At 37.0% G+C, this 11491-nt stretch overlaps 1 protein-coding gene across 4 annotated transcripts in view; it reads left to right on the plus strand.

Annotated features, from left to right (window-relative positions):
- The window catches only part of LOC111808937, an 11917-nt gene extending 1382 nt beyond the window's left edge, over positions 1 to 10535 (plus strand). For 3 of the 4 annotated variants that reach the window (XM_023695188.1, XM_023695186.1, XM_023695187.1), the window contains 9 exons: positions 63 to 324; positions 919 to 952; positions 6213 to 6865; positions 6955 to 7003; positions 7074 to 7199; positions 8365 to 8472; positions 8932 to 9023; positions 9099 to 9252; positions 10099 to 10535. In XM_023695188.1, the coding sequence (XP_023550956.1) occupies positions 63 to 324; positions 919 to 952; positions 6213 to 6865; positions 6955 to 7003; positions 7074 to 7199; positions 8365 to 8472; positions 8932 to 9023; positions 9099 to 9252; positions 10099 to 10362 (1742 nt within the window). In that variant the 3' untranslated portion in view covers positions 10363 to 10535. Of the gene's footprint in view, positions 1 to 43; positions 325 to 918; positions 953 to 6212; positions 6866 to 6954; positions 7004 to 7073; positions 7200 to 8364; positions 8473 to 8931; positions 9024 to 9098; positions 9253 to 10098 lie in introns of all 4 variants that reach the window. The other variant, XM_023695189.1, reaches the window with a different exon arrangement.
- Positions 10536 to 11491: the final 956 nt, after the last annotated feature.

Below are 11491 nucleotides of genomic sequence, written 5' to 3' on the forward strand. Positions count from 1 at the left end.
TTGTTTCTGAGGTATTCTGATTTCATCCACGATTATTCTATAGTTCTTGTGACCTTATGTAGGTCATCGTATGAACAACTACAGTGAGGGGGCTCGATTAAATAGAGAGAACACAACATTTGAGAATCCAACACCACCTGAGGTTCTTGATCGGGTAAGGGTGGAATCCACAAGCATCTTATCAGGTACCTTGGCAGCTGGTGTAGATAGCTTTGCTCCTGCCGGTGTGGCTGTATCTAAGGTTAAAAATGAGATGTTTGATGACTTCGATGAAGATCTTGATCATGTTTTATTGATAGAGCGACTAAGGATGCTGCTATCAAGGTTCCACATTTTCTTGGTGATCATATTTTCTCTATCTGCAGTTATCTGTTTATCCACGTACTGTTTATGGCATACTCTTTTCGCCCCATACTTAGACAAGAATATAGAATGGCTCTGATTGCATCTGGTTCTTTTTTGGTTAAAATAACGTTTTAGTCTTTCTGTAATAGTTCCTAAACTTTCAATTATTTCAATTTAGTAAGTTATCTAAAATTAATCTTTACCATTAACTTTTCTAATAGGATTTTGTAATTAGGACCCTAAACCCTAAACTCATATAACCATAACAACATAGTTCTCAACTGCCTAATTTTAAATCAAAATTGTCTAACTAATGTATCCAAAAATATTGTTTTAACTAAGTTGACAACTGATGATTTTATTTGTTTCAAAAGGAACCTTTATAGGACAAGTTCAATACTGTAGTCATTAGCAATTTAACTAAAGTTGAGAGATAAAATTGACAAAACAAAAGTTTGGAGATGAAAATGAGATCAAGTCAAAGTTGATTACAAAACTTATTGAATGGTTTTTAAATATAATTGTTCAGAAGAATTAGATTTCGTCTGATGTTATTTTTTGTTCCCATTGTAGGCGAGCTTTGGGTTTGATGAATCAACATGTGGAGGTAATTCACTGCTCTTCTGTAATTTGTAGCAAAAAAATCTGCAACTTTAAACATCATGGGTGGAATCACACACAAGACCAATGCCCTTGACAACTTTAGTTTCTGTTGTATGATAGTGACCGAGAGGAAGGTGGAAATTTTAGAAGTAGAGCTCTGGGATGTGAAATTAGGCATTGCTAGATACTGCTTTGTCAAACCGAGAGTAATGGGTTAAAGTTGAAGGTGTGGCGGGTCGGCAGCAGTGGCTCTTAAGGTAGGAATGTCAACATTCATGAAGAAGACTTGCAAAGTAGAGGATTTTCTTTTAATGTTCATGTGGTTGAATAAGTTTGGGATGACAACACAAGAATGGGTTGAAACAATAGAAGGGGGTTGAGTCCCATTTAGAGGGGCCAGGCAAGGGCCAACAAGGGAGTGTTTCACTAATTTGATTGACAATGGAAGGTTAGATAAACCCTTGCTTTTCTCCATGGTATGGGAAGATAATTATTCAATTCCAAATAAGGTTAAAATTCATCAAAAGGCTATAATTACCAAAGACTTTAGTGTAATTTGTGCACCACCAAGAGGCGGTATGTTGAGCAAAAGCCCAAAAAGAATCAAAAGAGGCAGCTTTATCTTCAAACATCCTACGATTTCTTTCTTTCCAAAGACACCCAAAGGAGAGAATGGGTTGCACATCCCCAAAGGATCTTTCCTCTTCCACCAAAACAATTACCATCAAGTCCATCAAGCAGCCAATCATCAATCCTCCTGGGAAGACAACTGACCACCCCAAACATGTTAAATAAGATGGACCACCTTTGGAAGCAAGATCACAATGCAAACAGAAGTGAATCAGAGATTCCTTGTAACAGCAAAATACAATACATGGGAGTCTATCTGCCTTTACTTCTCTAAGATACTTAGTCCACATCTTAGAAAGGAGAGAACTATTGATCTTGGATGCAACCGGTCTATTTCCTGATTTAGACCAAGAGAATGAGTCGTTTCGCAAAGGAGCAACTAAATCCATATCTTCTATCAGGGCTTTAGACGGTTTCATACTCTTTGTGGGACAAACTCTAGAATTTTTCTCATAGACCCATCTGAAAATATTAAAATCACTGCCTACACACCATAAGTTGTTACACAACCCATAGAATTCAGACAACTCTCGCTAGAACTCATTTCTAATTTTTGCAAGAAGAAGTCACATAGATTCCTATGATCCACCCACCAAAATCAAAATTAGTTTTAAAGTGAATAGAGATGGAAAACAAACCTTAATGGAATAAAAAACTTGGATAACTTCTTCCTTCCACAAAATCAGATTGCCACCTGAAGAATCAATGGCATCCAAGACAACCCATCCAATGCGTCTACTACTCCACATTGATTTCATGAGCCGTCTTTCCTTTTCACCAATTTTAGTTTCCTAAAGGATAACTACATCCGGCCTCTGGGTTACATTTAACCATCAACTCTTTTTCTAAGCTCCTAGGATTGAGGTTCTTTCACCATTTTATACACGTCGTATGATCTGAAAAGCTCTTGTATACAACCCAAAAAAAAAAAGGAAGTAGAAGGAGAATAAATAAATGTATCCATGTCATGTCCCATCCTTTCTCTCTTTCGCTGTACTATAGCCAAATGATTCCACAATTAGCGGTAAAATGTCAGGTTACTAGACCTTGGAAATTTAATTTTCCCTGAATTGTTTTATAACCTCTATCCATGTGCACAAAGTTTCAAACAAGGGAAAAGGAAAAGAGGCATAATTTGAGTTAGAAGTCTCCTTGACGAGCTTAAGTAGCCTGAAGGGTATCTTTGAAACATTACTGATAGAGTATTTGGAAGAGATGGAAGACCCTTCTTTGGATTTCCACACTTGCTTGAGGTAGTAAGACCCACATCAATATGCGCATTGAGAGATGGCTTTGGATTCTATCCCACTTTAGTTTGAAAATCAATTAGTTCCAACGGTAGAAGAACCAGTAGCCCTATAAGATGTTGAAACGGAGGAGGGGTATCTCCCCTTATCAAGGAAATGGTCAAATCCTAGAAAAAGTGGAATATGTGCATGAAACCCATTTTCCCAAAAGGTGGTCCGACTGCTAAAAAGAAAACAAGAGAGATAGCTAATCAACTTAGAGGCTAGGAAAAAGGCTTATGTTATAGGAAAGTAGTATAGAGTAGGGCCATGAAGTGTCTTTATATATTTTTTTTAGTACAAGTGGGGGCATGAGGATTTGAACCTCCAACACTAAGAGGAGTGCATGCCAATTACTACTAAGCTATGCTCATTTTGGTGCCATGAATTGCCTTTATGAAGTTGATCTTCTTGAGTGTTATGGGGATTGGAGCTCTGCCTAAAAGAGCTCTCATTAGATGCTTCTTCAAGAAAATTAATTCAGATGCCATGTTATGTTAGGAGAACAAATTGAATTATAAGAATATAAATTTGGTGAAGTTGATTTAGAGTGCCAAGCGAATTGCCTGGGTTGCCTTACACGCTTTGGGTTTGATGAGTGCTGTCCTAGTTATGTGGAAAGAAGATGTGATTTCGGCTGTTGATTCGATTTTGGGCCTGTTTCTTGGGTGAAAGCCTTTGAAGCACACAAATTACTCTTTCACCATTATTTATTTCCTAAAAGCTTTTTCCTTATTCTTTCATGTCTGCTGCTGTAATTTTGTTGTTTGGAACCTTCTTCTACCAAGACAATCTTCTTTTTTCTGGACATTCATTAGAAAAATGACCAGTTTGTCCACACGACAGTTCTGTGAATTTGAAGTTCTTGCATATTGTTTTTCTGGTTTGGAGTTTGTTTTCTTGATGTTTGTAGGCTGCCCACTGTACTTTTCACTCCCATTATTTGAATAGTTTGATCTAGATGCTGTCTTCGATTCTACTTCTCCTTGGTTGCCTCCTCTTGAATTAGATGTTGTGCGGCCAAATGATGTTCTTCCTCCTCTTTCCAACCAGAAGTTCTTGGATTATCGTTCCAGCTTGATTGTCCATGGCATCCATTTCTTTCTTTCTTGACTTTCTTCTCAACCTTCAAGGCCATTGCTACTGCTTCCCAAATTCCTTCTAAAGGAAACAATTCAATTCGATCTTGAATTTCTTCTCGAAGGCCATGAATGTACCGTGCTACTTGTTGATACTCGGATTTTGACAAATTGTTTATTGCATTCATTCTGTACCACTCACCTGTGCATTTATCTTTTTTCTGGTTATGTTGCTTGCATTCTTGATATGATTATTACATAATTGTCTGGTAAGAATTTTGCCTTTAACATCTTCCTCACTTTTTTCCCAATGTTTCATTACATTCTTGCCGATTTTTCTCTTATTTGAGTTAAGTTGGTAATAATACCTTTCATTTGTATTATTACCAACTTAACTTGTCTATCCTCGTGGATTATCCATGCATTCGAAGAGAACTCTTATAAACCTCGAATAGCTCATCTTTTCCATGTCTAAATTTGTATCTTACAAAGAGAAGAACTGTAAATAATCTAACCCACATAAAAAAATGATTGGCTGACCATCCAAACTTTTTGAAGCAGGCTAAAGATTGGTGGGTTCTGTTGAATTCGTCAGGGTGGCCTGGTTATTCTTTCATGGAGAAACTAAAAGGCATTAAAAAACATATGATTAGGAGAAACAAGAAAACCTTTGGAAGCATTCTCGAGGTTAAGCATTCTTTGAGGATAGAATTGATGAGATGGATAAGACTGAAGACAAGGTGGGACGAGCAATGACCTAACCAACTAGGGAGGTTTTTGAAAGCTAAACTTTTGGAGTTGGTATTGAAGGAACAACGTATGTGGCTATAAAAATGTAAGTTTCAGTGGCTCCAGGAGGGAGATGAGAACTCTAATATTTGCCACAGGTGGACGATGGTTAGGAAAAGCAGAATGCTTGTCTCTTTTTTTGAAGACCAAAGGGGCAATATTCTAACCTCTCGGAAGAAATAGAAGAGGAGATTTTGAAAATTTTCTCCAATATCTATGCGGCCAAGTGGGCAAAGGATGGGAGCTGAAACACATGCAATGGTTTCGCTTGCAAAGCCCGTGGAAATCTTGGCTTGAATCCCCTTTTACAGGAGGAAATTCATAGGGCAGTCCTTAGTTTGAGCAATCTAAAGTCTCCGGGTCTTGACATTATGACAAATTAATTTTTTTAAAAGTCTTGGGAACATTATGAAGTTAGTAAAAGTGTTCCAAGATTTTTTTGATAAAGGGATTGTCAACAAGTGCACCTATGAGCCTTACATTTGCTTGATTCCTAAAAAAGATGCGAGCAGCTGGATTTCCTTTATTTTTGTAATATTAGATGTATATTATGTATAGATTTATCATTTGTATCTACAAGATTTTTTTTTCCCTTATTGATAGATGGTATTTCTTCTATATAAGAAAACCTTATATTTGATCCATAATATAGAAGGCAGACATTAATATTTTTCTTCCCAAATTCAAGTTGGTACCAAAGCTCAATCCCTAGTTATCTCTAGAAACCCTAGCCACCATCTAATTGAAATGGCCACCATACCTTCGGCAAGCCTCTTCAGTAGCAAGTGTGCGATGACAGGGCAGATCCATTCGTTCAAGTTCGCAAGGCTGCTGTTTGCATTCACTCGTCCTCTTCTTTTGCTGTTGTGAGTTTTTTCTTCACAACTGCTGCAGTTGCTGGTGTATGAAGTGCAAAAAGTTATTTTTTAATTACAACTTGTTCATGATTCAATCAAATTGGAAAGCCCTCTTTTATTCTTTTTTGGTGAGGGAGGGACTTCTCTCTTCACCCTGCTCCTAGGCTGTATTTTTTTGTCCATGTGCGTGATATAAATCTTGTTTTTATTATAAATATTAGAAAAAAAAAAAAAAAAAAAAAAAACTCAATCAATGTGCACGTTTCAGTAAAAACTCATCAGGCTAAACAAGTTCAGTTTTAGAAAAATGTAAGCCTGGCCTGTAATTTCTGTCTTCCTTTTCTTCATTGGATGACTGTTTAAAAATTGGCAAGCATAGGTTTTTGTTATGAATCCTTGCTTTCCCAACGAAATTGGTCAAAAGCTTCTTAATATGCCCCCCAACTTTTGTGATTGATTATACAGCCTATCTTATTTTCTTTATGCTTGGCTGTTTATTGTGGGCCTTTGATGTTTTTTCCACGTTCTTTTCATATTGAAACATGAAGTTTTGTGATGATTTTCATGATTTTCTTATGTTTTTTAGGGTTGTTGATAGTTTGATATGGTGTTGGGTTGTGCAGGGTGGTTCTGGTGTGCCATCGGGTGATCTACAATGCTTCTTGAAAGAGAAGGCGAAGTCCATGTTTGCTAGTGAAGAGCGGATGGAAATTGGAAATGTTTTGCATGATAAATCTGGAAGCTATTCTCCTCGTCATTGCAGCCCTTCAGTAGTTTGTTCACCTAATGCAACTCTTTCGGGATCCTATTTTTCAAGCAATCATTCTTTGAACAAATCAACCGAATCAGGCAATGATATGGAACTTAAGGAAGATGAGATCTGCTCATTGGAGAAGGTTGCTACAGAATTAGGTTCACGGCATTTGACTAATCATGTTCCTCAAGCAAATTTATTGAGTTCCACGAAAGTGAAGGATGAGCCTTATGATCATGGGGAGGGCTGCAGCATATATGGTAAGGATATGAATAATGTCTACAGCAACACTCTGTCGATAAAGAGTGAAACAACCATGCCAGATGAACCTTATGAAAACAAGGTTGATGATATGCCACTGCAAGATCGAATGAAGTTTTTCTCATCTCGGAAGGATTTTGGTTTTACATCTATGGATCACGAGCATCCAAAACCTTCTGACCCTGGATGTAGCGTTCTTGTTTCAGAACCTGTTAATTTTCCAAACACCAAACGAAGACGCAAACAAAAAAAGACCGCCACGTATGTACTCAACTTTTCATTTGCAATGTGTGTTTCCTGTGTTTTTCCAATCTCTCTTTAAGGAACAATATGTGTCAATTTATCTGCAGGAATTCAATTGAAACAGCACTGGAGGAAGATGCTCCTGGCCTTCTCCAGGTACTAATATCACGTGTCGTTCAATTGTGCTTGCGAATTTGGATTGCATTCATTCTAGTTTCATTGGCAGATACTAGTTGAGAAAGGTATACAAGTTGATGAAATCAAGCTTTATGGGGAGACGGAAAGTGATGATGATCTAGATGAATCAGCTAGTGAAGACAGTTTTCGTGAGCTTGAAGATGTGATAACGAGGGTGAGCAATAACTCATGATTTTATCTATTTATTACTTTTTTCAATGGGAAACTGAACTTTCATGTATAAATGTCTCATGTATGCTTGATAAATTCATGATCTTGCTGTCCTAAACCCTAGTTTTTCTCTTTATGGGCTATTTTGTGTAAGCTTTTCTAGCCACAAGCTTTCAGTGTTCTACACCTATGATATTTTTCAGACTTAAGAAATAAAGACCCTTGGAAAATAATGAATGCCTCTCTCCTAGGGTTTTTAAATCTATCAAACATATGGTCTTCTTGGCCCCCAAACACAGGCTTACTTTTTTCAATGAGGGAGAGGTTTATATTACTTAATTAATTAATATATATTTCTCAAGATTTGATATTTGTTTCTACTAATCGTGTACTTCTGCTTGAGTGGTTATTTCTTGGAGTATCTTAGGCTGCAAATAATGGTAGGAAGGGCAACCAGGATCCCTGTAGTTCTAAATAAAGGATGGTTTGATTTCTAGTCTTTGCCCGAGAAGTTTTTGAGGAGAAGGAATTTAGTCTCTTTGTTGTAGAAAAGTTTACAAGGCTCCAAAGGTTAGTTGGGGTATTGGGCTATTCAGTACTGCCAGACCTTTTATTGAGGATGAAGATATGGTGAAATTTTTGTCTTAAGAATGATTATGTCACTGCAAAGGAGTTACTATTCTTAACTCTGAAGGGTGAAATGCTTGTGTTCATTAGAAGATGTGGATTCCTTTGATGGAGGATTTACATATTTGGGTCTCTCACATCACTGGTTCGTTCTATCTCCTGCACTGCAAACTGATGCGTGTGTGGGCACAAAAGAATTTTGATGGTATTAGAAGAGTAGTGAGGAGGTTTGGGATAATACCACCGTCTGTACTTGTATTTATTCTTATCCTTATTAAGTTTCTCTAACTACACTAACTCGACATTACCAACTAGAAAGAACTTTTGTTTTTCTCACTTTCGGTCGTATTTCAAATTTTCCACAATATCAGTTTGTTTATCCAAGATGAAAACTCGACCTTTTTTGTTTTTTTCTTTTGATAATTTTGATTGGTTTCTAGTAGCTAGCACATTGCCTTTTGGTTGATGGTTGGATTTTTTATGTCAGTTTGTCTAGAACTCTATCTATACCCTGAAGTATTCGTTTCTCCATGTGGTAACAGCTTTTTCCTCAACGCCCTTCCTTTTTGAAGTTTCCCTCTATAATAAGATGCATGAAAGCTTCAAGAGCAAGCTATTGCCTAGCTTGTCTGGTTTCACTCATTGAGCAGGTAATAAATTTCTTTCCCATCCATTTGACGCCTTGATGGTTACAAATTTATTTTGCTTTGGTAGCGTTTTTTTCTATTAACTTCTATTTAGTTCATCCTTGTAGACGATTAATTTTCTTATTGTCACATTCTTTTGGTCTGAAATATTGATATAATTAAATTTGCTCTATGCCATCAACTTAAGTTGGTGATTTAACATTGTATCATAGTACAAGGTTGAGTAGGAGGTCTTCTATTCGAACCCCTATGAATTTTCAAGCTTGAAGGATAGTATTGAAGTATTGGTATAACTAAATTTACCGCAACCCATTAATTTAAGCTTTTGGGTCGATCAGTGATTTAACATCTTCTATATGTGCCAAAAAGATCTATTATATTTTAACGTCTGCGTAAACTTTGTAATTGTCCAGTTTGTTCCTATCTGATGATTTACATTTGTTGTTCAACCTTCTTTTTTAGACAAGATATCTTCATTTTCGGAACTGGCCTGTTGAATGGGGGTGGTGCCGGGATCTCCAGTCTTTTATATTTGTATTTGAGAGACATAAAAGGTGAAATTGATATAATTCGTATCTTTGTGAACTGATTACTGAGTTAGATATTGATGGTGCTGCATTTGAGTGCAGAATAGTGATGGAACGTCCGGAGTATGGCTATGCTACATATTTTTTTGAGCTTGTGGAGTCCTTACCCATCAGCTGGCAGATAAAGCGGTTGGTGATTGCTATGAAGCTTACTAACTGTAGCAGAATTTCACTTCTTGAGAACAGACCATTACTGGTAATAACTATAGTAATCATACGTCGTTTGTCTCATCTATATTATTATTGTTATGGTTGCTTCAGAAAAAACTTCATTGAGGAATGAAACAAAAAAAGGCCACCAAACCTGCACACCTGTGTTGAGGATGGTTGGGAGGGATGGTTGGGGGGAGTCCCCACGTTGGCTAATTTAGGGAATGAACATGGGTTTATAAGTAAGGAATACATCTCCATTGGTACGAGGCCTTTTGGGAAAGTCCAATGCAAAAGCTTGAGAGCTTATGCTCAAAGTGAAGAATATCATACCATTGCGGAGGTTCGTGGTTCCTAACATGGTATCAAAGTCATGCCCTTAACTTAGTCATATCAATAGAATCCTCAAATGTCGAACAAAAAAGTTGGGACCTTTGAAAGTGTTGTCAAAAGTGACTCAAGTGTCGAACAAAGGGTGTACTTAGAAAGGAGTCGAGCCTCAATTAAGGGGAGGTTGTTTGATGATTCCATAGGCTTCAGGAGAGGCTCTACAGGCTCTACAGTGTACTTTGTTATGAGGGGAGGATTGTTGAGAGGGGGTCCCACATTGGCTAATTTAGGGAATGATCATGGATTTATAAGTAAGGAATACATTTCCATTGAGGCCTGTTGGAGAAATCCAAAGCAAAGTCAAGAGAGCTTATGCTCAATATGGGCAATATCATACCATTTTGGAGGTTCGTGGTTCATAATAACCTGATCTATTAGAATAAAGCTTCTGTTTGTTTGTGATTTACTGATTAGTCCTTACATTTTGAAATATTACATATTAAGTCGAGTCTTAGACACCATGACAATGGCTATCTTACCCCACTTCATTTCTGTATGGAAGGTTGGGGAAGATTTGACTGAAGGTGAGGCAGAGGTTTTACTGAGCTATGGATGGATGATGAACAGTGGCTTGGGTACAATGCTGAACTACCGTGGCAGAGTCGTTCACGACCGGAGTAACGAGGACATTTCGGAATGGAGATCGAAAATAGGGAAGCTATTGATGGACGGGTATAACGGCGGAGCTCTTGTGCTAGAAAATACTCCAAAGAAGGTTGCTGAATACAGCAGCTCCCAAGCCACACAAGTTAAGCTGGAACTCTGATAGATGTTAGCTTCTCATACAATTTGTACCAGTAATCAATTTTCTGTGAAAGTTTAGTATCATTTCAATCTGTTCATTAATATGAAAACTATATTGGATATATTTTTTTTAATAATGTACCTATATTTGTAAGACATGATATCATATAATAATTGTAATAATTCATTAGAACATAGTGAGGCTGCCGACAAATCCAAATGATTAAGAGGATTAGATTATGTGTCACAATTTTAGTGATTCTAAGTTATTTATCATAGGACAATGGAAAAAGATTGCAATTGATTATGAAATGGATAAAGTCTTTTACAATGTTCAAGAACATTGTAGAAGCATTCCATTTCTATTTGTGGCTGCACAAGATAAGGCTCCTTTTTTCTATTTTTCAATTTAAAAAAATCATTTTGAAGTGTTCAATACATTTTTTATATAATGAATTTTATATAATCATTATATGCAAAATTGAAATATTATGATTTTTAAATATATAGAAACTTACCAATAAATCAAACTAAAATCGAGTCTTAAACGGAGTCACCTTGTAAGTAGCTCAATAATCTTGAGCCACCTTGTAAGAGTTAGACGAACACGACTTTCCACAATGGTATGATATTGTTCACTTTGAGCATAAGCTCTCGTGGCTTTTCTTTGGACTTCCCCAAAATGTCCCATACCAATGGAGAGAGTATTATTTGATTATAAACTATGATCATTCCCTAAATTTGCCGATATGGGACTTTCATCATCCAACACCTCTCCTCGAACGAAGTATGTCTCCCCTTAATCGAGGCTGACTCCCGAACAAAGTACGCCTCCTCTTACTGCCTTCGAGGAGGCTTGACTCCTTTTCTTTTAGAGTCCTTTGTTCGATATTTGAGGATTTATCAATCTATTGGCACATACCAAGTTAGACGAACACGACTCCACAATAGTATGATATTGTCCACTTTGAGCATAAAGCTCTCATGGCTTTTCTTTGGACTTCACCAAAAGGCCTCGTACCAATGGAGAGAGTATTCTTTGATTATAAACTCATAATCATTCTCTAGCCAATATGAGACTTTCATCATCCAACAGCAAGCACCTCAACAATCTTGAGACGATAAACTAAAATTGATGCTAACTAATTACT

Source organism: Cucurbita pepo, chromosome LG13 (genome assembly GCF_002806865.2).
Source record: "Cucurbita pepo subsp. pepo cultivar mu-cu-16 chromosome LG13, ASM280686v2, whole genome shotgun sequence".
Classification (NCBI taxonomy): Eukaryota; Viridiplantae; Streptophyta; class Magnoliopsida; order Cucurbitales; family Cucurbitaceae; genus Cucurbita; species Cucurbita pepo.